This window comes from Gnatocerus cornutus, chromosome 7 (assembly GCF_029298725.1).
Source record: "Gnatocerus cornutus isolate USDA-ARS CGAHR chromosome 7, icGnaCorn1.1, whole genome shotgun sequence".
NCBI lineage: Eukaryota > Metazoa > Arthropoda > Insecta > Coleoptera > Tenebrionidae > Gnatocerus > Gnatocerus cornutus.
In genome coordinates this window covers 1,288,155-1,314,017 of record NC_142239.1, presented here as the reverse complement: position 1 = coordinate 1,314,017, position 25,863 = coordinate 1,288,155, and the positions used below count along the sequence as shown (strand labels likewise).

At 35.4% G+C, this 25,863-nt stretch overlaps 6 protein-coding genes across 6 annotated transcripts; 5 read left to right on the top strand and 1 right to left on the bottom strand.

The window, feature by feature from the left end:
- The first annotated feature begins 821 nt into the window (after positions 1-821).
- On the top strand, positions 822-2,219 carry LOC148170610 (uncharacterized). Its single transcript, XM_088042184.1, has 2 exons — positions 822-964; positions 1,034-2,219. Exons 1-2 carry the CDS (start codon positions 822-824, stop codon positions 2,217-2,219), a joined length of 1,329 nt encoding a protein of 442 aa, XP_087898310.1.
- Positions 2,220-2,262: 43 nt separating this feature from the next.
- On the bottom strand, positions 2,263-2,866 carry LOC148170609 (uncharacterized). Its single transcript, XM_088041691.1, has 2 exons — positions 2,756-2,866; positions 2,263-2,693 (listed from the first exon to the last, which is right to left on the bottom strand). The coding sequence occupies exons 1-2, from the start codon at positions 2,848-2,850 to the stop codon at positions 2,279-2,281; spliced, it is 510 nt and encodes a 169-aa protein (XP_087897817.1). The 5' UTR covers positions 2,851-2,866; the 3' UTR covers positions 2,263-2,278.
- Positions 2,867-3,986: 1,120 nt separating this feature from the next.
- On the top strand, positions 3,987-9,855 carry LOC148170608 (uncharacterized). The gene is made up of 6 exons (XM_088042183.1): positions 3,987-4,026; positions 4,079-4,148; positions 8,548-9,126; positions 9,178-9,327; positions 9,440-9,534; positions 9,840-9,855. The coding sequence occupies exons 2-6, from the start codon at positions 4,089-4,091 to the stop codon at positions 9,853-9,855; spliced, it is 900 nt and encodes a 299-aa protein (XP_087898309.1). The 5' UTR covers positions 3,987-4,026; positions 4,079-4,088.
- On the top strand, positions 9,553-10,298 carry LOC148170607 (uncharacterized). Its single transcript, XM_088042182.1, has 3 exons — positions 9,553-9,868; positions 9,929-10,177; positions 10,237-10,298. The coding sequence occupies exons 1-3, from the start codon at positions 9,859-9,861 to the stop codon at positions 10,296-10,298; spliced, it is 321 nt and encodes a 106-aa protein (XP_087898308.1). The 5' UTR covers positions 9,553-9,858.
- Positions 10,299-14,961: 4,663 nt separating this feature from the next.
- LOC148170606 (uncharacterized) lies at positions 14,962-15,383 on the top strand. Its single transcript, XM_088042420.1, has one exon. The coding sequence runs from the start codon at positions 15,118-15,120 to the stop codon at positions 15,367-15,369; it is 252 nt and encodes an 83-aa protein (XP_087898546.1). The 5' UTR covers positions 14,962-15,117; the 3' UTR covers positions 15,370-15,383.
- Positions 15,384-24,435: 9,052 nt separating this feature from the next.
- Positions 24,436-25,545, top strand: LOC148170605 (uncharacterized). Its single transcript, XM_088042181.1, has one exon. The coding sequence runs from the start codon at positions 24,436-24,438 to the stop codon at positions 25,543-25,545; it is 1,110 nt and encodes a 369-aa protein (XP_087898307.1).
- The last annotated feature ends 318 nt before the right edge of the window (positions 25,546-25,863 follow it).

Genomic DNA, 25,863 nt, shown 5'->3' with positions numbered 1-25,863 from the left:
CATCTTTGTTTATCTTTTTTAACTGAATAAATAAATAAATAACCTAATAGAACATTATTTTAACTTAGTTTAATTTCAGTTGTACACGCATCAAGATGTCTTATCATTTTCTTTTCAGTGATACAACATCCATTTTATCAATGGATTTTAATCCTCCTATTGAGTTGGAGAAAAATTGTGCTTATGAAATTGGTTTGTTGAATTTTAATGTAAATAATGCAATTCCAAATGTTGATAACACTAATAATATGTTTTATTATGGTGAAAACAACACTAGCATCGCAATCCCAATTGGTAGCTATGAAGTGCAAGACATTGGTGAATACCTGCAGAAAGCCTTACTTTTAAATCAGAAAAACGGAGAAAAACCTATACATTTACAGTTGAAAGCAAATTTGAACACATTAAAATGTGAAATAAAATGTGACAGTGTTGTCGATTTTTCAAAAAAGAATTCCATAGCATCTTTGTTAGGATTTTCAAAAAGAAAACTTACAGCCGATAAACTACATGAATCAGATTTTCCTGTTGACATAATAAGGGTAAACTTAATTCGAATTGAGTGTACTTTTGTAAAAAATTCTTATCTAAATGGAGCTGCTGAACATATCATCTATGCGTTTTATCCTAAAGAACCTCCGGGTTATAAAATTATTGAAAAACCTGTAAACGTGATCTATCTACCAATTAACACAGATTTCATTAGAAACATAACTCTTAAAATAACAGATCAATTTGGTAAGTTGGTCAATTTCAGAAACGAGCTCATCACGACAACATTACATTTACGTAAATTAAATCAATAGTAAAACATATAAAAAATGGTGATTTGTTTTAATGTACCTATTAACAACAACAACAACAATAACGTGCAATATAAAAACGTTAGTAACGTTTCAAAAACGTTCATTCACAACAAGAACAGTGCTCCGCTAACACCTGAAAATCGAAAATTTCTACAATCGTTAGGACTGCGTGTGAAATAAAAAGTTATGGAGTTGTTAAATGTGACTCAAAAACCAACTATTGACAGTTCAATAACCAACTTGGAATGGCATTCATATCAAGCATATACAAACACTCCACTTAAGCATAACGATGAATGTCGAATTGGTATTCAGCAACAGGAATTACTCACAGTGCCAGGATTAAGTGAACTTCATATTCAAGGAAGATTAGTAAAACATGATGATGAAAAACTTGTATACACTAAAGGAAAATTGGTGAATAACTTTGTTGCCCATCTATTTGAAGAAATTCGTTTTTTACTGGGAGGTGAATTAATTGATCGTGTAAAAACTCCTGGTATTACCAGTAGTTTGAAAGGTTATGTATCTTACACACCAAACGAAAGTACTGCTTTGATGAATGCTGGTTGGTTTCCTGTTGATGACGTAAAACTTGTTGATAATACAACAGGACAATTTGATGTATGTTGGCCGCTTTCGATGATACTAGGTTTTGCTGAAGATTATAAAAAAATTGTGATAAATCTTCGTCAGGAACTCGTTTTAATTCGTTCAAATTCTGATTTAAACTGTATTATTGAAACAACAGGCCTTGAAAAAGCTCAAATTTTGATTGAAAAAATTACATGGAAAGTGCCTCATGTAACAGTATCCGATTATGAAAAGTTAAAAATATTAAACATAATCGATAAAAATATTCCTTTGGAGATTGTTCATCGAAAATGGGAACTTTTTACTTATCCACTTTTGCAAGAAAGTCATTCCTTTAATTGGGTGTTGAAAACCTCAACATTTCTACAAAAACCACGTTTCATCATTGTTGGATTTCAAACTGATCGAAGAAACAATTTGAAAAAGAATGCAAGCAATTTTGATCATTGCAATTTGAGAAACATGAAATTGTACTTAAATTCTCAAGCGTATCCATATGAAAATTTAAATTTGGATTACAAACACAACAAGTACGCTTTGGCATACAAAATGTACACACATTTTCAACAAGCTTATTATTTTAATAAAAAACCAGTTTGTGAACCATTATTAAATTTGGAAAAGTTCAAAAAGGTTGCTCCATTAATTGTCATTGATTGTTCATATCAAAACGAAGTAATTAAACAAACCACCATAGATGTTCGCTTGGAATTTGAAACTGAAGGAGATATAGATGCTAATACTGCAGCTTATTGTTTGATTCTGCATGAACAATTTATCACATATGAACCACTGACAGGTCGTGTCCGTTTATTGTAAAAACATTTTATAAATTGAATTTTTGGAAAAATAAAAACATTAATTATCTGCTTATATTTTTATTCTAACCCATCGAAAAAGTTTTTTTCTGCATCTGGATGTTGACGATGATTGACGGGTTCCTTTCGTCGTCGATTCTTGCACTGCTTTTGAGAAGTTGAAGGAGCATTATTGATGACAACTACATCATCCATCAAATCTTCATCTTCTTCTTCGACTGGTGGCTCTATGTACACCCGTTTCTTTGGACTAGTTAGATTCTCCACTTCGTTGACATCTTCTTCAACGAGGTTGAATCTGAAGCGTCTCACAACGCTTTCCAAAATCTTGAATTCGGCTTCATTGTCTAATTTTGTGCGAATATATCTAATTGGTAAATTGCCAAATTTTCGTTTTAACGAACTGCCTCGAGGGCAATATTTAAGGGAAACAAACACTTTGTCTCCCAAACGTTTAATCTCGAGCACGCCATATCTGAACATACACCAAACACATGAGTCAAAAAATACTAAGAAAAAAATAATAAAAAAACTTACTGGAATAATTGCTTCATTACTACCGTAATATGCTCAGCAGGCAGATTTTCAGGATCTTCGCTAAACACTACAATAGTACATGGTGTGGTTGACATTTTGGTTGTGGTGTTGAGATTCAAACACTGATGAAGAAACAGAAAATTCTCGCAGCTTTTATAGTATGCAAACTAAAAAATGTTGATAATTTTTGTTACAAAATTGTAAGGTTAACTGATAAAAACATGCTGACAGAATTGATGAAAAAAAAACACACCAATAAATATCAATTTTGCACTTACGCTGCATTAATTTGTTTTTGCAAAATATATGGAAAAACACACACCAGTTATCTTTATTTTGTTTAACATTTAAGAAATGCAAATGCTGCTTAAATTATTGGGAAAAACATCTTTATCAATAACTCGTGCATGCATTTTTAAAAAATGTTTGGGTATAAATAGGTGAAGATCTGTTTCTGGAATTAAATTGTATTTTACATCAACTGTGAAAAGAAGCAAAATGTATCTACTTGACATACAAGGTTACCAACTCGGTACATGCTTTGTATGCAAAGAATTGGCAATTCTGAATGTCGACACCCAACAATACCAACACGCCTTCATCAAGTTTCCGGTCACAATCGAGATGTGCAGTGCTGCCTTCCAAAAACAGATTGACTACGCTACTGATCAAATACACGGGGTTGAATACTACTATGAAGATCCATCAACAATAAGGTATGAAAGCATCGAGAAATTTCTAAAGGACTTCATACAATACAATCCAAATCAAAAAGTCCATGTGGCAGTGAAAGGTCTGCAAAAGAAAAAATGGTTACAGCAATTTTTTCTGGATGAGGATATTGTCGACCTCGAAACTGATGGATGTCTTCCAGTAAACACCATGAAGACAATTTTTAAGTCCCACCACTGCTTAAAGCATAGTGAATACTTAAATTGTGCTCTAGAAAACGTGCACAACTTATACATGTGGTATATGTATTGTAAAAAATAAAAATATATAAAATATAATTTTGGTTTTTTTTTAATGTTGCAAATGATTATCACATTCTAAAAATTACAGTTTTAGATAAAATTTGATAATTTGAATGTCAAAGGTTAATTTTCCAAAATGATAATTATTTGCAACTCTTGCAGTTTTAGATGATAAAAATGACACGTGCATGCTCTGATAATTTTTAAATTTTATAATATAAATACAGCTTCAATCATACTCAGTTTTCAATGTGTCTCTGCAGTTTACATTTCAAGTGTTGCTAGTGAAATTTCAAAGTAAGTACTTTTGCTAATATTATTCTTTTATTAATTCAAATTTTGTAAACAGACTATAAAAGATGGCCAGTCAAAAGATTTTAGATGAAATCTCAACTTCTGCTGTTAACAAAATTGAAAAGGTTAGTGGATTAATTAAACATAAGAAAGAATTTCTAAAATATATAACTTGGCTCAGAAAAACCATTTTATTACATAAGAGATGTTTAAAAAATAAATTAAATTGTGTAAAAAATTTTGCAAAAATTGAATCAAATTTAACTATTTTAAAGGATTATTTACTAATCTTAAAACAAAAAATACATAGTGTAAAGTATTTAAAATCTAAAAAGTTAATTTGGCAAGATGTTGACTCTTGTTTTAAAAGTAGAATTAAAACGGGTATGATAACAAATTTTTCTTTGAAAGATCCAAAAAAATTTCTCTTAAAATGCTTTAGAATATTTTCAAGACGAATTTTACATGAATTGAAAAGGTCGTTATTAAAAGTAAATGTAATTTTTGTTGGAGTCTTTATAAAACCTCACACTCACGAGACAACTCATAAATTTTTTTCTACTCCAAATATGGTAATTGATAAAAGTACAGATTTGAAAAATTGGTTCAAAATTAATGTTTATGAAAAAATTTTGTTACAACTAGAAGAGTTTCAAGAAAGGGACAGTGGGTGGGCTCTAAAAGAAATTTTACATCTGAAAGTTAATATAAATAAATATAATCCGATCAGTGTTGGTATTTCAACATATGTTGATTTACCTGATTTTGTTAAAAATACTAAAAGTGTAGTCAATATCAAGAACAATGACCAATTTTGCTTCTTATGGGCTGTTGTTTGTGCTTTATATCCTGTAAAAACAATAAAAAATGTTTCACGTGTAACATCTTATCCACATTTTAGTTTGGTGTTAAAATTCAACAATATAAGATTTCCCATTGCTCTTGAAGATATTCCAAAATTTGAAAAAATGAATCAGTTGGCAATAAATGTTTTTACTATTTTGAATAAAAAGAAAAAAATACTCCCTTTGCTGTTGAGTAAAAGTGAAATTTCACCTAAAATTAATTTACTTATGATAACAAAAGATACTGATAATGATGATGATGATGATGATGATGAACTTTCTAATAAATGTTTATTTCATTTTGCTTACATTAAAAATTTAGCACGATTAACAAGTTATCAAATGGGTAATATTAAAAATAAAAAGTGGGTTTGTGAAAGATGTTTAAATCATTTTTCTACTCAAAATATAGTTAATGATCATATGCGCAATTGTTCAGTGTTAAACGAAACTAAAATAAAACTTCCCTCTAAAGATAAAAGTATTCTAAAATTTAAAAATTATAAAAATAAACTGATGGTGCCTTTCGTTATTTACGCTGATTTGGAGTGTCTACTGATAAACTATAAAGATTTAAACAAAACAAACACTTGTGAGAAGTATCAAAAACATAAACCGTTTAGTATTGCATTTTATTTAAAATGTTCCTATGACGATTCATTATCAAGATTTCATACCTATACCGGTAAAAATTGTTCAGTATGGTTTGTACATGAATTAAAAAAGATTTCAAATGAATTGGAAACAATTTTTTCTCACCCATGTAAAATGAAATCATTATCTGTTGAAGAAGAGCAAAATTTCTTATTAGCAATGAAATGTCATATTTGTTGTAAAGCATTTTTAAACGATGATAATGAGAGAAAAGTGAAAGATCATTGTCATTTAACAGGAAAGTTCAGAGGTGCTGCTCATAACTCATGTAACCTAAAATTTCAAGATATGAATACTATTCCAGTAATTTTTCATAATTTATCTGGTTATGATAGTCATTTTATAATTAAAGCTTTAAGTACAGAAATTGATGGACACATTGATCTATTACCAATTAATAAAGAAAAATATATTTCGTTTACTAAATACATTCTCAACAGTAAAATTAAATTTAGATTTTTAGATTCATACAGATTTATGCCAAGTAGTATTGATAAATTATCCACATATTTAAATGATGAGCAAAAAATTATTATACGGAAATTTTATAAAGATGATTTAAAATTTAATTTAGTCACTCGCAAAGGCATCTTTCCTTATGAGTATCTTGATTGTTGGGAAAAATTGCAAGAGAATAGTTTACCATCTATGCAAAAGTTTTTTAGTCATGTGTCTAATACTGAGATTTCTGGTGCCGATTATGAACATGCTTGTACGGTTTGGCAAGTATTTGAAATTAACACTCTTCAAGAGTATGCTGAATTGTATTTAAAAACTGACGTTTTACTTTTGGCTGATATATTTGAAAATTTTAGATCTACTTGTATGAAAACATATGAATTAGATAGTCTTCACTATTGTACAGCTCCAGGATTATCTTTTGATAGTATGTTAAAAATCACAAACGTTGAATTAACTTTATTAACTGATGTTGATATGATAATGTTTTTTGAACGAGGTATTCGAGGAGGAGTTTCACAATGTTCGAATAGATACGGGCAAGCAAACAATAAATATATGGGTGAAGCTTATAATCCTAATAAACCATCAACTTACCTTATGTATTTTGATATCAACAATCTTTATGGAGCTGCAATGAGTTATTCATTGCCTATGGGTGATTTTCAATGGATTAGTGGTCCAGATATTTATAAAATTGATTTTAACACACTATACGATGATGATTGTGAAATTGGATACATTTTTGAAGTAGATCTTGAATATCCACCAACACTATTTGATTTGCATAAAGACTTACCTTTATGTCCTGAGCATTTGGTTCCACCAATTTCCGATTCAAAAAATACTAAATTATTAACAACTTTGTACAAGAAAACAAATTATATTATTCATTATAGAAATTTAAAACAGGCTTTAGATTTAGGTTTAAAACTGGTAAAAATTCATCGTTGCTTACAATTTAAACAAGCACCCTGGTTAAAAAAGTATATCGACTTAAATACAGAATTGAGAAAACAGAGTAAAAATGAATTTGAGAAAAATTTTTATAAATTAATGAATAATGCTGTTTTTGGAAAAACTATTGAAAATGTAAAAAAATATAGAGATGTTAAATTGGTAACGAAATGGAAAGGACGATACGGTGCAAATTGGTATATTTCACAACCAAACTTTCATAGTTGTACAATATTTAGTAAAAATATGATTTTAATTGAAATGAAACGGTTGGAAATTACATTTAATAAACCTATCTACGTTGGAATGTCAATTTTAGATATATCAAAAACTTTTTTGTACGACTTTCATTACAATTACATTTTATCAAAATTTGGAACTAATGTAAAATTATTATATACTGATACAGATGGTTTGATTTACTTATTTAACGATGATGATATCTATGCACATATAAAAAAGGATATTCATAAATTTGATACGTCAGATTACCCACTGAATAATATTTATAACATTCCACAAAAAAATAAAAAAGTGTTAGGCCTTATGAAGGATGAGAACTGTGGTCGAATTATGACTCATTTTATTGGTCTACGATCGAAAATGTACTCAATTAAAGTTTTACATGATAACGCTGACAAACAAAAACGTCTTGAAAATATGCAACGAGAAAAGTCAAGTAAACGGGAAATTTATAATTTTATTGCAAATTTTGGAATTATAAAAAAGGCTAAAGGTATAAAAACATCTGCTCTTAAATTAATTACTTTTGATGATTATTTTGAATGTTTGTTTAATAATCAAAAATTAGATGTTACTCAAAATGTTATCCAATCACAAAAGCATACAGTTTTTACCTTGAAACAAACAAAGTTGGCTTTAAGTGGTTCGGATGATAAAAGATTAGTAAATAATATGAGCACAGACACTTTACCTTGGGGATATTTGTATTAATTTAAATTCTTTCAATTTTATTTTAATTTATTAACACTTTCAATTTAAAAGTTTAACAGTCTGAGATCTAAATGGGACACGGTTTTTGTAGACGTCAATCGTTTTGATAAGGATATAACTGAAAAGGCTGTAAAAAGAAGAATTGTTCCTACACCCATCCAAAGCAGCAACAACAACAACAACGACCAAGGAACTGTGTACTGTCACAACTGTGATTGTTTTTTTTGTTTTTGTGATTATTCAATTGAAGTACATAGTGAAGAAGTAGTAGTAGAGACTAAAAAAAGTAAACTGTGTGGTGGTGGTGATAACATTTTGAACTTGTTGTATTGTACTGAAGACTCAACATGGTTAAAACTAGCATAACTTATGAACAAGCCACAAAGGAGCGTATAAACAATTTTTTTAAAAGACGTTTTTATTTATATCAGGAAACCAGATACTTAGTTGAGTTGGGTAGGAATCCACGACAATTAAGCAAAAATGATGTTAATAGAGTTGTTGCGAAATCGATTTTACCAAAAACACTTAAGCAAAAGTTTAAAGAAACGTTTAATTTACCAAACGAAATTGAAGAGTCTGACTATGATTCAGAAGAAACAATTGCTGAAGATGGATAAATCGTTTTAAAATGTTTTGTTTTTTTTCTTTTTAGATTTTACCACATCATATTAAGTATATTAGTAAACGATTTTATGGTGATTCCTGTGAGGGAACAAAATCAAATCCGTTTCACCAAGTTTTGACTGTTGTGCAAGAACAATTAAATTTGTATAGTAGTAGTACTAGAAGATGTTTTGTAGCAGGTGGTTTTGCCGCTTGCATGTTAGATAAGACTAATCATTTTAGTGATGTAGATATATTTGTTGAAGGCACACAAGATGATGCTCCTCAGTCTGTTGATACAGTAATACGCTTTTATAATCAATATGTTGGTATCAAAACAGAACAACACTCATTTTTTTCATACTATAAAGTCTATAAAAATATTGTTTTTAACATTATTTGGATTGGAAACTATCCAGAAATTTCAAATTTCGAATTATTTGTATTTAAAATTATAAATACATTTGACATGGACTTTTGTAAAAGTGCCTTATATTTAGAAAATAATAATTGGTACAAAATAAATTTTGCTGTAACAAATTATAGAATAACTAGCAACCGTAATGAAGAACATAATAAGCGTAGGTTGAACAAATATCTCAACCGCAAAAGATCCGATAAATTTAACGTAAATTTCTTAGCTTTACTTAGTTTTAAAGCAGCAGCATGTCACATATAGTCTGCTTGTTTAAACCGCAACTTGTTAATTTGTAACCATAATCTGTTATGTATTGTTAGAGGCAACATGCCTGTACCTGTTCAATTCAAATGTCCAAAATGTCAAGGTGAAACCACCGAGCAAGGGGCTATGTGTACTATATGCCTTTATGTAAAATATATCCAAATGTTATATAAAGAGAAACACCCAAAATACTAATATGTAAATTTACGTTAAATAAAAAAAAGTTAAAAAAACTTGAATATTTATTTGTTCCTTTCAGAAATCCAAACAACAACTGAAAAATCTTTTGAGACGGAAAAGAAAACAGACCGAATCTTTGCTCAAAGCCTTGAAGAAGTTAAGAGCTGACATTGAGTTCTTGCAATTACAAAAACAAATGCAAAATTTACATGTAAAATAAATAAAAATATATATGAATTAATTATATTGATTTATTGAACCCATTAGTTACAATGTTGCAAAACTGATTAAAGTTGAAAAACAAGATGATTTGGTGTTATTTATAAAAATATAATGTTGCAAAACTGATTGGAGTTGAAAAACAAGATGATTCAGTGTTATTTATAAAAAAATTTAAAAAAGACCTGTGTAAGCTAATCATGTGTTTACTTATGAGGATTTCATATAAATACGCTAGTAGGTATTAACTTGTCATTCAGTCAATTGAAGTTTTAAATCATGAGTGAAGGTAAGAAATTATTTATATAATTTGAACATACCTATAATTTTCTCCTATCTCTTTCTTTAGAACTAATTCAGTGTCCCCTAATTAAAGACCATTGGGTCAAACCAACACGCATGTCTTTACATTTACTTAAATGTAAACGACGTTTACAACCCTCCTTTGAAGCTTCAAAAGAACAACAACTTAAAGAAAGATGGAATCTTTTGAATAATGAAACTTATCCACAATACCCGTACCACCACAACCACCACCACCACCACGACCAACAACAACAACAACAACAACAACAACAACAACAACAACAACAACAGGGTACTACACCTCCAGTTCAAAGGAGATTTAATTAAAACTGTACCACAATATTCCTTAAGAAATGTACACCAGGAGCAAATGCAACATTATTCATTTCAATAATAAACAAAATAGTTACTAACTTTGACTTTTTTCTTAATCTTCCTGGAAAATTAGGCTAGGCTAGGCTAGGCTAGGCGAGTCAGTTGCTTCGCTTCCAACCCCCTTTTTTCCCCTTTTTTTCTTTTTCTTATCTTTTTATTCACCCAAACAATTTTTTTTTTTCTTGGTTTATCTTTAGATTTTCTTTTTTCTTTTGAACTACTTAACTAACTAACTGACTAATTAGCTAACTAACTAACTAAACAACCAACTAACTAACTAACTACCTACCTACCCACCTACTTACTTCGATTATTTGTTTGTTATCTACCCAACTTTCACATCAACAAACGTATGTGGAGCACATTGGTGCATGGCGTACGTCTCGGCTTCACAACTCGTAGGTTCACGGTTCGAAACCAACACAAATCCACAACAACACTTTCACATTTTTTCAAAGATCAATCCAACAAAGGTAACTGTCACCTAAGCGATACAGGTAAATATAAAAAATACATTTTTTTCCATTGATTTCAACCTACCTGGAAAACACCTTTAATTACACCTGTGACCACACCCTTCGGTGACCACACCCTTCGGTGACCACGCCCACCTCGACAACAACAACCACCAACACCACCTCTTCAGCAGCCTCCGGAATTGACCAACAATACCAGAGGCTCCTGAAGACTTCTTCTTCACCCGACAAAGAATGACCTTCATGAAGGTCATGGACAGATGCGGATGGCATAGGCCATCGAAGTGTCCCAGAACCCCGCGTCCTATACTACTGGGGTGGACACAAGTGTTGCCGGACCCTGTATAGTACCAAAGTTGTTAGCTGTATCTAGACTGAGCTGGATATTCATTTGTGTTGTAAACTTTGGAAGTGAACAAATGTGCTATCATGACTTGCTCTGAATTTTACGATTATAAAAGCAGGGTACGTATAATTACTTACATTATTTTGAACAATTATAGTTATGAATCTTAACTGATTGCTTTTTATTTTGTGTTCTTAGGGCCCAATTTCATGTTGACTTGCGGCATTGCAAATCAGAGTTCCTCCTTAGCAACCCCATCAAACTGATGCTACCTTAGCAACTGCGTCAACGCAATTTTGCGCCACTGACTTGAAATCGGGCCCTTAGTTTACTAGACTTATGGTATATTAAATATATTGGACTGATACACAATTGTTTAGATTTTAAGAATATTTGAGCTAACTTCAAAGAGCTAGAGGCTAAATTCTTGCACTTCGGAGTATAGGACGTATATTCAAACATAGAAGAAATCCGGCAAAACATTTTCTTGATACCTGAGTACTTCTCCCTGGCGCATTGCGTTGCGGAGAACCTCAGAATGGGGCGCGGTATTGCTATGGACTTCCGGTAAAACGATAATTATAATTCTTTATCTTCATTATTATACCATCAACAATTTAGGCTAAAATTCGGCAGAGTTGACACTCTAAAACGACAAGGGCAACGAACGGGAGGTGTTGCTGTGTTACGGTTTCCTGTGCGTAATATTTTTTTTTGGTCTCATGAATTGTAAACGTCAAATTAACATTCAATTGACATCTTCGGAAACATGTTTACAAGCGTCCTGGACGTTTACACACGCCGTGCGGTAAAAATGCCCAAATCGTCTGTTCTGAGCCCAAATGCCAAACAGAGCAAATAAAGGGGGTTTAGTGGGTATAAAGCCCTGGATGGTTGAACCGAGTCCCACACTTTGCCCAGCGGGCGGAGCCATGCACGGGAAGTGCGTAAATGCATTTCCGCTCCGGTAGAAAAAAAAAAGGTCAGGTCAGGTCTGACAAAGAGAATCAACTGTTTTTTGAATGGACCCTCCTGATTTTGAAAACTCCAACTATAAGTAACTATAAGCTTTTTAGCACAAAGTTTTCACATGTGTTATGCATGCATGTGTTAGTACAAAATCGTCGTCTAAGCAGCAACTTCCGCAATCTCATTTTTTACAAAGTCAAGCGGGAGCGCAAACAAACTGATTTTTTGGCAGTGTAAATAATTTTTCTCAATGATTACTTGTATCAAATCTTTGCTTAAGATGAAATCTATTCAAAAATATGAAAAATAATTTCCACCAGTAAGATTCCCGTGAAAAGCAGAAACAAAATATTTTCACAACTGAGATAGCGGATGTTGCCGCTTAGACGACGAAATGTATCTACAGTAAGGTACGTTACGTCCTTCCTGAAAACTTGCCTGAAATAATCACATAAAAATCAAATACTGCCGCAAGCCAATACTGGAAACTAGCAACGGCCATGCAACAGGGATTCGAAAAACCACCACCAACAGTAGAATTTGTACGAGTTGCAAAGCACGAATGTATTAGAAGTTACAGACTAGGTGAAGATCGTATCATCGCTGTTTTAAAAGCAAAATGTCGTCCAAATGTCCAAAGAGCCATAAGAAATATTGAACTATGTCCATTTTTTATATTTTATTGGACAAGCACACAAATCCACGTGTACAACAAATATATTGTAGAAATAATTATAGTAGAATTTGTATTGATGCGATAGGATCTGTAGTAAATAAAATTTAATGAGCATCTGGAGAAAAGCGCAACACATATTATCTTCATTCTACAACTATGCAAAACCTCTACTTCAAGATTAATCATTGTTATGACGTTCTATTTATTGACGCTCAATTTCTAAAGACTTGCTACATTAGAATTAATGTAGTTTACATCAGAATGGTTTCAGAATGGTCTTACTTCAAAAATCAACGCCTTTGACAAAACAATTTTATTTATGGCAACTCATCAGATGTACAGATGTGTTGGACCTAGTAATAATTATATCGCCTTTATTTGCTGTTGCATATACCGGCACTAAGAAAATAATAAAAAAGAAGACCCACAACTTGTGAAACTTGAAAAAAATTGCTGAAAACGCGAATTAGCACTGGAACAATAGAGCGGCCGCGAACGACTAAAAAATCTAGTCCTGAACAAGACTCTCATTGAACTCCTTTTTAAATGATTGAAGGAAATAAATTTTTAATTCGAGTGAAGAATATTTCTACTAATTGGCAATCATTGGCAGAAAGAAAGAACGAAATTGAATTTAATAATTAGTTTTTAAAAATCTCAAACAAAATTCCACAGTTTACGGCTGTCAACTGCAGTCGAAAGCAATTTTATTAACATTAAGAATACAACTTTTGGAAACAACCAGTTACCAGTTCGAGTAAACTATTATCTAACAATTCACATAAGAATAATGAGGTGAGGCTTTTGGTAAACTTCATCTGAAAAGTGTCATTATCTATTTCAATTCCCATTCTAATTTTCTCTTAAAGGCTGTTCGGGCTCCGGCCATGGTTGGAAAAAAGATCAGCCAGCGACAACCTGGAGTTAAATCCATCAAGTGTCGCCATGACGAAAGCAGTAGATAAAGAAAAAGTAATATCATTTGGAACTGGTGCCATCACCAAATCTAGAAAGTTGTATATGGTTGTACGGAACAGATATTGCATAATGTGGCAAAAATATGAAAAATCGGAAAAAGCACCCTCTGATAACTGCTGAAAAAATTTGTCCGGATCGTCTCCCTCAATGGAAACAAAAATTCTAACTGATGGATTCTCTAGAAGCATCAAAATATACGACGTATTTTTTAAAAGTACTGCTATACCCGTCTGCAATCATGGTGTATTGCAGACGGGTATAGCAGTACTTTTAAAAAAATACGAAAAACTGGCCCGTATTGAAAGCGTAGCGTAGTAGATATCAAACGGCCAGAATGATTTCACTTGGCAAAAACCCTAAGAATGTACAACCACATACAAATATCATAGTGCAAGAGAATTGTAGGCTGTCAGAAGTTTTTAAAGAAGCTGCAGTAAGAAATCCTAAAATTTCTCAACTTCCACAAAAATAAAACGATTAAACAAGATAAAGCAGGTGAAAGAAAAAATAGAATTTAAACTGGACTGGTTCTTCAACGAATTTGTTTCCAAAGTAGAAAAGTTTTACTGATAGATAACGCCTGCTTCCACCCTAATCAAGAACAACTTGCAGCAGGTATCGTCATGATTAAGTTCTTACCGCTTAACGTTTACAAGCTACAGATCAAACCTCGAAAGAATGACACAATGGTCAGGTCAGGTCAGGAAACCGGAAACCTGGTGAAGTTGATATCTGAAAATAGTAATACGAAAAAGGAAATAAAGGCTGAGGTAAAGAGTCTAAGGTGGGTCGTGGAAAAGATGGTAAGGGTCACAAAGGAAGCCACTGTATCCCTAGAGAAGGCCGACGCAAGAGAAGTAGTTTATCAAAAGCAAGTGAAAATAGTTACAAGATCGACACAAAAGAACGAGGAGCAAATTAAACTAAGTGAAGAGAAGGAGAGGCAAAACAGAAAAGGGTGCATTCGAGAATCACTGGCTGACCGGGAAAAGGACGTTCACAATTTTTTTCAATGTTGCCGAGCTCAAGTGGCCAAAGAAAATGTATGCAAATACAAGGCTGGAACGGAAAGCACAAGAGGAACAAGAAAGAAACCTGATGCGCATACGCATAGAAGGATTCAATCCTGGGGTGCAATTCTCTTGTCTATTCGCAACAATGCGTATACGAATTAATGCGTGTGGAAAATTGCGATTCGCAATAAATTTTGGTATTCTCGAAGTGCACCTAGTGCTACTTGCAACCGAGTTCGCATACGTAAATTTAGGTGCGAGTGGAAACGTGACAACGATGTAATTCTGTCAGTGTTGACAACTCGAAAAGGATTTCTAGTGCCAAAAATTGTGTAAGTAATAAATTATATTGCATTAAAACATTTGTGTTGAAATAATATCATTTTCGTTGTTTAGAACATGGAATCGAAGCGGTCGGGAAACATTTCAAGCGAACAAAAAGAAACTCTAAAGGAGTTCATGGTAAAACACCCAGAGCTACGAAAGGGAAAATTTTCTCAAAATTTCACATTCAAACAAGGGCAGTTATTCTGGCAAGAACTAACCGATACATTGAATCAAATGAGGGGTGGAAAAAAAGAGTGGAAAGCATGGAGGAAGGTTAGTAAATTGAAACTTGAGCGATTCGTGTATTTTCAATTATTGCTCTAAACTTTTTCATAGACATGGCAAGATCAGTGCTCTAGGACCAAACAAAGAAAATGCAGCATTAACAAATCAAGGCGACGTACAGGCTGGGGAAGTCAGGATGAAGAAAAGCTGACAGAATTTGAGGAAGGTGTAATAAATCTTTTGGGAGAAGTTGTCATTGAAGGTCATCCTGGCACGGAGGAGTCACTGGTTCCCAGTCTAACAGCAGAAGAACTGCCAGAGAAGTTGTTACTTACTACACTTCGTCAGCCAGTTCAAAGTAATGAGGAGCAAGAATTAACACCTATGCAATGAGACCATAATAGTAAGACTGAACCAAATAGAGAATCTCTAGCAACTTTCCCAACTCATCATATGACACCACCATCATCACAGCATAATCTTCAAGTCCAAGTTTCCAAGTCCAAGTCTTTGCGTCGATCTACAGCACGATTAGATCATTCGCTTGCGGTTACAGAAAAATTAGCATCTCAAGTAGAAGAAAAACTCAAATTAAAAAGAGAATATTATAAAAAAAAGTTAGAATTGTATGAAAGGGAAGTTCTGGCAATTGAAACGTATTATAAGAAAAAAACCGAAGCTCTATAGAATATGAAAAATTTTCAATTTTGTACTCTTTAGGAAGTAGTTTTAATTAAGTACTTGTTTTTTCCGTTTCTGACAGGAAATTTTTCTCAGGCGTTCCTTATTTTTTTTATAATATGTAGTTAGGTTTTCGAAAAAATACTAATAAAATATTCTATTTTACCAATATAAACAATTTTATTTTAAAATAACAATCAATGTATAAAATGGTTACGAACAATCAACTCTCTGTGCCTTCTTCCTTCATTTAATTCGGCCAGAGGCCTCCTCTCGCGTTGCTCTTCTGCTTGTTGGTTGAAGACACCATAATCAATGTTGAAGTCTTCTGGTTCTGGAGGAACCCCTGGTACGTTATTATTAATGCATATGTTACGGAGTACTGTAATGGTAAAATTTCTTAATATATTAAATTTGCTAATATTTTAAAGTCCAACAAAGCGGACAGTTACCTCTACCAATTGCTGAGAACGCAATTGAGTAATGAGTTCAATACCCATTACCTTTAGCGAAATACTTCCATATATGGTAATGGTTATTGCAGGTGAATCTGCTGATACAACCCAATTTGTTTGTTATAAATAGTTGCTATAAAACGTATAGTTAGTTAGAGTCATCGTCCACACAATTAATGTATTGTCAATGCCGAAATGTGTAAAGAAAGTGTGAATAGAACTTCCCCGTAACTTGACTTCAATTATTTTGGTACCCGAATCCCATCATCACAGTACCGCACAGGCATTAATGATTTTCGATGCACGCTCTGGGGCATAGTGTAGAACTCTGTGTTTGAGGAGGCATCGAAAACGTAACTTGAGCACCCCGTTACACTGTTCAATCAGTGATCGTACACTTTTGTGGCGTTCATTGTATCGTGCATATGGAGTGTTTGGTTCAACATTTTCGTAAGGAGTAAGATCGCAATGGATATCCAGAGTCACCTAGTAACCACAACAGTCTGCATCAAGCCTTCATAGCGAGCGGTCGTGTTTCAATCTACTCTCGCTGTGCAGCTGTGTCGGCTTCCTTTGTTACCGCTGGCGGCGGCGTGCTTTGTGTCTGGGCGAGCGCATCTACTCCGATTAATTGTTACTGTAAGCGTGCAGGTGTTTCTCGACGGCCGTTGGCCGTCGAACTTTAGTTATTTAAAAATGACGCAACCGGAAGATGTTAAACAATTAGAAACTATCTGTGTAAACGGCTTGCCCGGAAATCCGACCATCCCGGAAGATAAAGTTTTAAAAGCGGTGCTAGATAGCATAAATAAACAAGTGAGTGCGTTTGTTGATTTTGTGAACTCAACTAAAGAACCAATCGCAAAGCGGAATCAGGCCGTGAACGCAGTGACAGCCCTTCACACAAGCTTAAATGATTTGTGCAGACTCTACACCAAAAACGTCTCTCGCATTAATTACGAAGATCGCCTGCTAGATAAACTGAAGGATGTGCTGAAAGAAAACGAACAAAGACCTTCTGAAATGCCACTAAGCTACTCTCAAGTTGTAAGTACTGCCGTATGTACCAAATTACCTGTAAAACCCCATCGTCCCGCTCCCGCACATAAAGTTCTAATTTTCCCCTCAAAAAGCTCCAAGAACGTTAACTCATCGGAAGACACCAAAAAGATTTTGTTTAACTCCGTTAATCCCCGCGAGTTGAAAATCAAACCGGACCGGATTATTAAAATTCGTAACAATGCCTACTCATTGAATCGTCTTCGAAAGAAATTGAGTCCTTGCTAGAAAATGACCTGCTCAAGCTAGAAAATGACCTGCTCAAGAAAGCCAACCTAGACATTAGACGACCCTCTAAAATATGGCCCAAAATCATCATCTATGATGTTCCAGACAATTTAAATCAAGACGCGATTATTCATGAAATTGAACAAAATGTGCAGGACGATATTGAGCTGCCTGAAAATTGGGTCATATCAGCATTTAAGGTGGGCTCAATTAAAGCGAATTTTGCTAATTGGGTCATTGAACTCTCACCTGTGGTCTGGAAATACCTCATCAATAAAGGCAAACTCTACATTGACTGGGTCTCTTGCAAAGTAGAACGATTCCTTAGAGTGACCAAGTGCTACAAATGCCAACGTTTTGGCCATGTGGCAAAACATTGTCTTTCTGACTCCAGTTGCGGTTTTTGCACATCCTCGGAACATGAAACAAAAGACTGCCCACATGAACATGACCCGTCCAAACACAGGTGCATGAACTGCATCAATGCCAAATTTAGAGAAATCAACCACGCCACCAACAATAAAGCGTGTCCAGTATACATCCGGAAACTTCACGAAATGGAAGGTAGCATCTCCTATGGGGAGTAGCTACAAATTCTTACAGGCCAACTTGAAACGGTCCAAAACCGCCATGATGGATACGTTGAACACCATAAAAAATGAAAATATAGCTATAACAATAATTCAAGAACCCTACTGCTACAAATCACAAAACGGAAATTACAGCGTACAGAGGAAACAGCTAGGCTGAATGATCATCTTCTTGACCGGTTTCCGGTGCTGGCCTGTCCAAGGAAAATCGACGAAGCGCTGGATGAATTTTATTGCAAACTAAACGAAATCTTGTTTGGCCTGGGACGCAAAAGAAAGGTATTTTCCGGCAGACAGCACTGGTGGAACAATAGAATCGACAGATTTCGACGCGTCTACCTTAGCAAGAAAAATTTATTGTACAAAAACAGAGATCCTTCGCGAAAAGACTTTTATATTTGCGGAAATGAATAATGCCCGAGAGAGGTATAAAAAAGAACTGCACTCAGTCCGCGAAAAAGCATGGAAGAAGTTTGCAGAGGAGGATTTAGCTCGAGATCCCTGGGGCATCGTTTATAAAGTGGCCTCTCAGAAAATTAAGAAAACTGCGCTTCTGTCGGCCTTTAGAGCGGGGGACGATGCCACTTTTACTGAAGACGAAGCCATGAATTATCTGTTAAACTCGTTGCTACCCGACGACGTTACTGGCGAGGACGACCTCGCCCATGACATCTGCAAACAAGACTTCCAAAACATAAAATCCCAATATAGAGACATTGATGGGATTCCTCCGGAAGAATTAAACATCCTTATCCGAAACTTGAACAACAAAAAGGCCCCTGGGGTTGATGGTTTAAAAGCAGGCATAATTAAGAAAATTCATCCAAGTGTAGGGCCTTTTATTTTGCATGTTTTTGACTCCTGCCTGAAAACGGCATATTTTCCAAAGCTGTGGAAAAAAGGGAAATTAGTCGTTCTTCCCAAAGACGTCTCCGGTGATCTGTCCAATCCTAAAAACTTCAGACCAATCACACTGCTTCCGGTCTATGGGAAAATCTTCGAAAAAATCATCAGACAAAGGATGTACGACTCCAACCAAAACTTCTTTACGCCTAATCAATTCGGGTTTTGCCCCGGCAAGTCCTCAACAGACGCCATTAATTCCTACTTAAATAAACTAAAGTCTGATAACAAATACATCGCGTCCATCTTCGTGGATTTTAGCGGTGCTTTTGACAATGTATGGTGGCCAGCCTTAATCCGCTCGCTAAGAAAAAAGAAGATTCCCAATTATCTGGTGGAATTAATTAAAAACTACTTGTCAGATCGCAAAGTTACCTACAGTGATGGAGACTTATCGTCAACAAAAACTTGTACTAAAGGGTGCCCCCAGGGATCAGTGCTGGGTCCGACACTTTGGAATTGCATCCTCGATAATTATCTGGAATTAAACCAGCCTCCTGGTACCGAAGTTATGGCTTATGCGGACGATGTGGTTATTGTATCTAAGGCAAACTCTAGAGACGACCTAAAGAGTAGAATGTTTAATGGTTTTGGATTATTGCGAACATGGGCAAGGAATCATAAACAGACGATTTCCCCATCTAAAACCAAAATTCTGTGCAATAAAGGACCCAAAAGGCTCCATAACAGGGACCTAAAACTCCAACTGGACGACAAAAAAATCGACGTTGTACAACAAATGAAGTATCTGGGACTGATTGTAGATGAAAAATTAAATTTCTTGCCACACGTCAAGTATATCTGCGATAAAGCTAAGAAAATACTGTGGTCGCTGAGGACAAAAGCTAGAGATTGTTACGGCGTGAAATCTTCTGAGTCTCTTCTGGCAATATACAACAAAGCAATTGTTCCCATCATTAGTTATAGCTGCCAGTTTTGGTGTCATCGTATACATATTAGCAAAATCAAACGGTGCCTCGCACAAATCTACGAATTAATTTCAAAAATTGTATCTAAATGCTACACCTCGGTTTCGGCTGACGCCGCCGGTGTCTTGGCTGGCATCATTCCGCTAGACCTAGTCATTGCCAAAATTGGTACTTTAAAAATCCTTAGACACAACGAAGTTTGCACCTTCTTCTCCTTTAATCTGAACCTTACCGAATTTCCCTCACGGCGGCATCTAAAAGAATACTTACACATCCTGTCTCTCGATATCTGGCAAGAAAGATGGGACAGTACGGACAAAGGCAGGGTTACGTACTCTTTTTGTCCAACTGTGCCCGAAAACCCTAGACTTCTCTTTACAAGAAAATCATCCGAAGTTCTCACCGGCCATGGGGAATTCGGTATTCATCTGTACCGCATCGGCAAATCCGATTCTGATGCTTGTCCGGCCTGCGGAGATACAGACAACCCCCAACACAGACTGCTGTCATGTCCCAACTTCGACCATGAGAGGGTTCTGCTGACAACAAGCTTGGGGCCCAACCCAGCTCTTCCCGACGTCGCCAGGCTACCCCCGGATTTCCTAGCGATGTTCGCGCGCCCTGTGATCTAGTTAGTGCAGTGAGTGTTTTACGGCGCAATACTTCAATCGCAAATCCACTGTGCTGCGCTAGTTCTTGACTGACTTCAATGCGTAGATAGTGTTTGTTAAACAGAATATATTTGTATGTATGATATTGCTGTTTACGGTATTTTATTCTATCTTTATCTCATTTATTGTATTTTGAATGTCTTTACATACTACCTGTTGTTTTGTACTGTTCGGTCGCATTTATACTTTACTTAAGTTGCAAATTGTATGTTACATGATTGTGTTACTCTTTCTACGATCTCGATTTGTATAGTAGTTTGATTACTTATTTTATACGTTACTTCGTATCTACTTGTACAGTGTATAATGCAGTGCCCCACCCTTAGACTTTTCCGGGCTATTGAAGCTGATAGCGCTTGTGTAGTGGCAGATTGTACAAACAGTGGTGTTTCTTGTAGTGTATAACGTGGACTTTAGTAATCCGGAAATTTGATGACGTCACGGCTAGTGCTAAGTTACGCTTCGATAGATGACCTGTTGTTTTATTTTTTAGTCCATATTTATTGCGGGTGGTTGTTTGCTCGCAACCTCCCTACTTGCATTCGTTGCTGCTATTTTCTAAGGCTATAATTACTTGCAAGCCATATGGTTAAGTATAGTTGTTTGTTGGTATGTTGTATGTACAACTTGTTATTTTTTTGCTGTCAGGCACCCAATTTGGTGCCATTGTATTTGTATTTGGATGAACAAATATACCGTGGCCTTGTGACACCTTTTTTTTTTTTAGTAACCACAACGATCTGTGTCCCTGGGCATGTAGCTGTTCCATAAATGGTAGCACATTTCTATTCCTCCAAATATAACTGTCATGAGTACTCCCTGGGAAACGTGCGTTTATGTTGAAAATCTTCAACTTGTAATCGCAAATAATCTGTGTATTTATCGAATGATACCCCTTTCTGTTTACATAAATATGTTCCGGATGCAATGGGTCGTTTCTTGGCGGTGGATAAATTGCTATGTGGGTGCAATCAATGCATCCAATGACTCCGGGAAACTGTCCACGTTGATAAAATCCATTGCGAACGTCTTCTATCTCTTGAATGTTGGCAGGAAAATGAATATAATTGTTTTTTACTTCTGGCAAGTTCAGCACATTACTAATTTCTGTCACAGATCGACTTACTGAAGACTGGCTTACAGCTGCATTTAAATTTTGTCCAATATTGAATTGGTAACTACCATAAGCAAAAAAATTCAGCGCAGTAAGAACTTTTGTTGTAGCATCAAGAGCAGATGTTCTTGTAGCATCGGGTATAAATGGTTCAACTACGTTGATTAAATCATCTGTTAAATTTTTGGGGAGGCGGTATGTTCTTTGGAATTGTACAAAGACAAAGTTTCAAATGGATTGTCTCTGTGATGGAACTGTCTTGCCGGTGCAGCATTTCTCACTTCAGCTTCCTCCACAACACCTATTGCTGCCAAATTTACTAATTCATCAAAATCCATTTTTAAGAAAATCGACTATGTGTGAACTAAATTACAAACGTTTTCCCACTATACACAGTACCGTGAAAAATTAATTAATGAATTAAACTTGATCAAGTTATAAACTGAAAGTCACAGGAAATTATTGACAGGACAGTTAGCGCCACGATACCATCAACAGTCAAGAGCTTTCCTAGATTTTTTCTCGCAATATCTCATTGCAAGTACTTATACCCACTCGCAACGCAACACTCGCATATTTGCGCGTACGATTATCTACGAGTGGTTGGAGAATACGAGTACGCTCCCTCGTTCGTACTTTTCACTACTTGCGTGTACGCAAGTTATGTGCACCGTTTCGAGAATCGCACCCCTGGACAAATTGGGCAATGGGAATACCCGGATCTGAGAAGGTGGAACTCAATGGACCCAATAGAAGGGGACATTGAGGTAACAACAATAAGCATTAAGACCACCAGCAACAGAATTGGTTGGGAGGAAAAAAGCAAGCAGTGAGTGCCCAAACTGCGGTGCTGACGAAGACTCCGCCGAGCGCACGTTCTTCGGTTGTCCCAGGTGGAGCAAATGGCGCACAGAACTGCAAGTAGAATGAGACACCGAAGTTACTCCAGAAAATGATACAACATATGATCGAGAGCAGTAGCTGTGCACCGAATAGGGAAACTCGTGAATCAGAGGTGTTGGTCGTGTGAGGAGAAAAACGACACAGCTGAGCATACCTTGATTGTTTGCCGTAATGGAACAGCGGGAGAGTCCAATGCAAAGAAAGAATTGGAGAAAAATTGACGAAAGAAAGCCTGATCAGCACAATGCTGAAGAGGCAGAAAGAATGGAGAGAGGTGGAAAAAATGAAAAGGACAATCATGAAGGAGAAAGAGGAAATAGAAAAGCAAACGAAAGCGTAGAGAGCTCTCTTGCAGAATTGTAAAGCAGAGCAACTCAGTACAATTTCAAAGTTTTAGCATTCATCTTAATAAAATTTCCAAAACGCATTAATGCCGGCAAATGGCGTAATTGTAAACATCATTAATCGTCCGAATTTGAGAAGATACTCGAACGTCGTTTAGATTCTGTTTCAAACGCAACTCGATTACCAATTATTTTGCTCGCTCGATAAATAAAAGGTCTCAATAAGTTCCAGTAAGATGGTAGGTGACCACCAACGCGTTTGTTCGAGACCGCAAACTCAAAAGAGACTACCCAAACCCGAATGTAGTTCGGAGGCAACATAAATTATTAAAAAAAAAATAGAAAAAGAAAAAAGTTTTTAAAAATGTTTATTTTTAAGTAAAGCTAACAAATTTCAAAATTTACTTGTAAATAGGTGGACCTCGGAAATCTGTGGATCTCGCTTTTCCGTGGCGTTGGATATTTATTTGTGATTCCTTGATCCACCTACTACATTACCACAAACTTCATTTGTGGGATAATAGTGTGTGTAGTAACGGTTTGTGGTGCTTTTTAGTTGATAGTGAATATATTTGTGTGTGTGTGTGTGTGTGTATAACTAGTGTTTACATAAATTTGATAGTGACAATGTTTATTTCTATAACAGACATTTACAGTTATGTGTATGATTTTCCCTCTAGTTCGCAAGGGAACACTCGACCTCTCGAAGAGGGCGAGCGACTGTACAAGGTGTGTGTCATGGAGCTTGCAATAGAAAGCTTTTCAACATTAACCCATTGGTCCTAGCGTAGAGTCACGTGGGGCAAGTGTGCGCAGCGAGTAAGTGTGCGCATGCCAAATTTCTAGGAAATGGTATATAACTACAGAACGTGAACCCCTTCCCTCAATGCCCCACGCGACTCGGTACGACGTGCATGTGTGTCGATGGTCGCCCGTATCGCCATTTTGATTTCAAAGGTGAGTTAAGATTTTTGCATAAGTTTTTGCGTAATTTTGTAATGTTTGTCAAGTAATCTTTTATAAACCTATGTCGTATTTGAAAATTTGCTTTATATCATCGGCTACCATGTTTCATTCAGTTTGACTAGAGCTAAAGTTTTAGTTGCTCGGATGACGTAATATTGAACAATTTCAGTCGCATCACGATTTGATCATTTGGGTTAAGTGTACGCAGACGCTTGTCGTGCAAGTGAGCGCATGCGCACACTTACCCCTAATCACTTTGCTTTACCATGGCTTTGTGTTGATGAAGCAAAATTTTGTTTCAGGGTTTACCTAGATATTAAAAATGCCTCGATTCTACCAGAGAAAAGCTCCAGACAGAACTGTCGTTACAGATAAGCAGCTTGAAGCTGCGAGACTATTAATTTCGAAGGGTACCAGCAAGAGAAAAGCAGCAACACAAGTTGGACTGAAGGAAAGCACTCTAAGGAATCGTTTGAAAGCTGGGAAGACTGCGGAGAGCATGGGAAGATTTTCCACTACATTTACGAAAGCACAAGAGGATGAAATATATGAATATCTGAAACGAAGTGATGATCTTTATTATGGTTTGACTAAAATTAGCCTCCGAAAATTGGTTTATGAGTATGCAGAATTGAACGAAGTACCTCATCGGTTCAATATATTTTCAAAATTAGCTGGACGTGATTGGGTATACGGATTTCTAAAACGATATACTGAACTGAAATTGCGACAACCGACCGCTAGTAGTATTGCCAGGGCGATGGGTTTAATAAAACCCAAGTTAAGATTTTTTTATGACAACTTACAAGACCTCTACAAAAAACATAATTTTTCGCCAAGTAGAATGTACAATATGGATGAAAGTGGTGTTAATACGGTACCAAAGAAAATCCCCAAAGTGATATTAGTAAAAGGAAAGAAACTAGTAGGTAAAATTTTTTCCGCTGAAAGAGGCCAAACGATTACACTGGTTTGTGCAATGAGTCCTACTAGAAATTTTGTACCACCTGCCTTTATATTCCCTCGAAAGAGAATGCAAGGATATTTATTAAATAATGCACCTGAAGGAAGCATTGGAATTGTTTCTGATTCTGGGTTCATAAATACCGATCTGTTTATAGACTACCTCGGCCATTTTGAAGATAACATTCAACCGACTAAGGATAATCCTGTCTTGCTTATTTTAGTCAACCACTCCAGTCACATATCCTTGACTGCAGTTAATTTCTGTTGTGACAATGGCATTCATATGTTGACGCTACCCCCACACAGTTCTCATAAAATGCAACCCCTAGATCGTGGCTTCTTTGGACCTTTGAAAATCAAATTCGCCTATGAATGTGACAAATGGCTAAGCCACCACCCAAGTCGGGCAAACAGAAATAGCGCATTTAGTGAACGAAGCTTTTCAAAAGGCAGCATCGCTCAGTAATGCTGTCTCGGGTTTTAAAGTCTCTGGAATTTGGCCAATACACAGAGATATTTTCTCTGATGAAGATTTTGCGGCAGCTTCTGTTACAGGTATGATTCCAGCCTCAGATACAACAAAGAATTCAGAAACTGGGTGTTCGAATACGCAAAATGCCAAAGAGCCTGAGCAAGAGTCGCCTTTACTGTTGTAACAGTCAAATTTAGGAGGAAGATCAGAAGGAAAATTTTTAGGCAACCAATATAACGCGTATCCAACGGCGCGAAGGTGGAGAGTTATTGTGATTATCGTCAATACTTTTTCTGGAGTATCGTGAGTGAG

Excerpts from the sequence above, each read along its gene's own strand:
- LOC148170608 (XM_088042183.1), top strand. The coding sequence starts at position 4,089 with ATGGCCAGTCAAAAGATTTTAGATGAAATCTCAACTTCTGCTGTTAAC. Across the intron at positions 9,127-9,177 it reads AAAGATCCGATAAATTTAAC|TCTGCTTGTTTAAACCGCAA; the intron begins GTAAATTTCTTA and ends TGTCACATATAG. Across the intron at positions 9,328-9,439 it reads TGTGTACTATATGCCTTTAT|AAATCCAAACAACAACTGAA; the intron begins GTAAAATATATC and ends TGTTCCTTTCAG.
- LOC148170609 (XM_088041691.1), bottom strand. The coding sequence starts at position 2,850 with ATGTCAACCACACCATGTACTATTGTAGTGTTTAGCGAAGATCCTGAA. Across the intron at positions 2,694-2,755 it reads GTAATGAAGCAATTATTCCA|ATATGGCGTGCTCGAGATTA; the intron begins GTAAGTTTTTTT and ends GTGTATGTTCAG.
- LOC148170605 (XM_088042181.1), top strand. The coding sequence starts at position 24,436 with ATGCCTCGATTCTACCAGAGAAAAGCTCCAGACAGAACTGTCGTTACA.
- LOC148170607 (XM_088042182.1), top strand. Across the intron at positions 10,178-10,236 it reads ACAACAACAACAACAACAGG|AAATGTACACCAGGAGCAAA; the intron begins GTACTACACCTC and ends ATATTCCTTAAG.
- LOC148170606 (XM_088042420.1), top strand. The coding sequence starts at position 15,118 with ATGGAATCGAAGCGGTCGGGAAACATTTCAAGCGAACAAAAAGAAACT.
- LOC148170610 (XM_088042184.1), top strand. The coding sequence starts at position 822 with ATGGTGATTTGTTTTAATGTACCTATTAACAACAACAACAACAATAAC. Across the intron at positions 965-1,033 it reads AATCGAAAATTTCTACAATC|TTCAATAACCAACTTGGAAT; the intron begins GTTAGGACTGCG and ends AACTATTGACAG.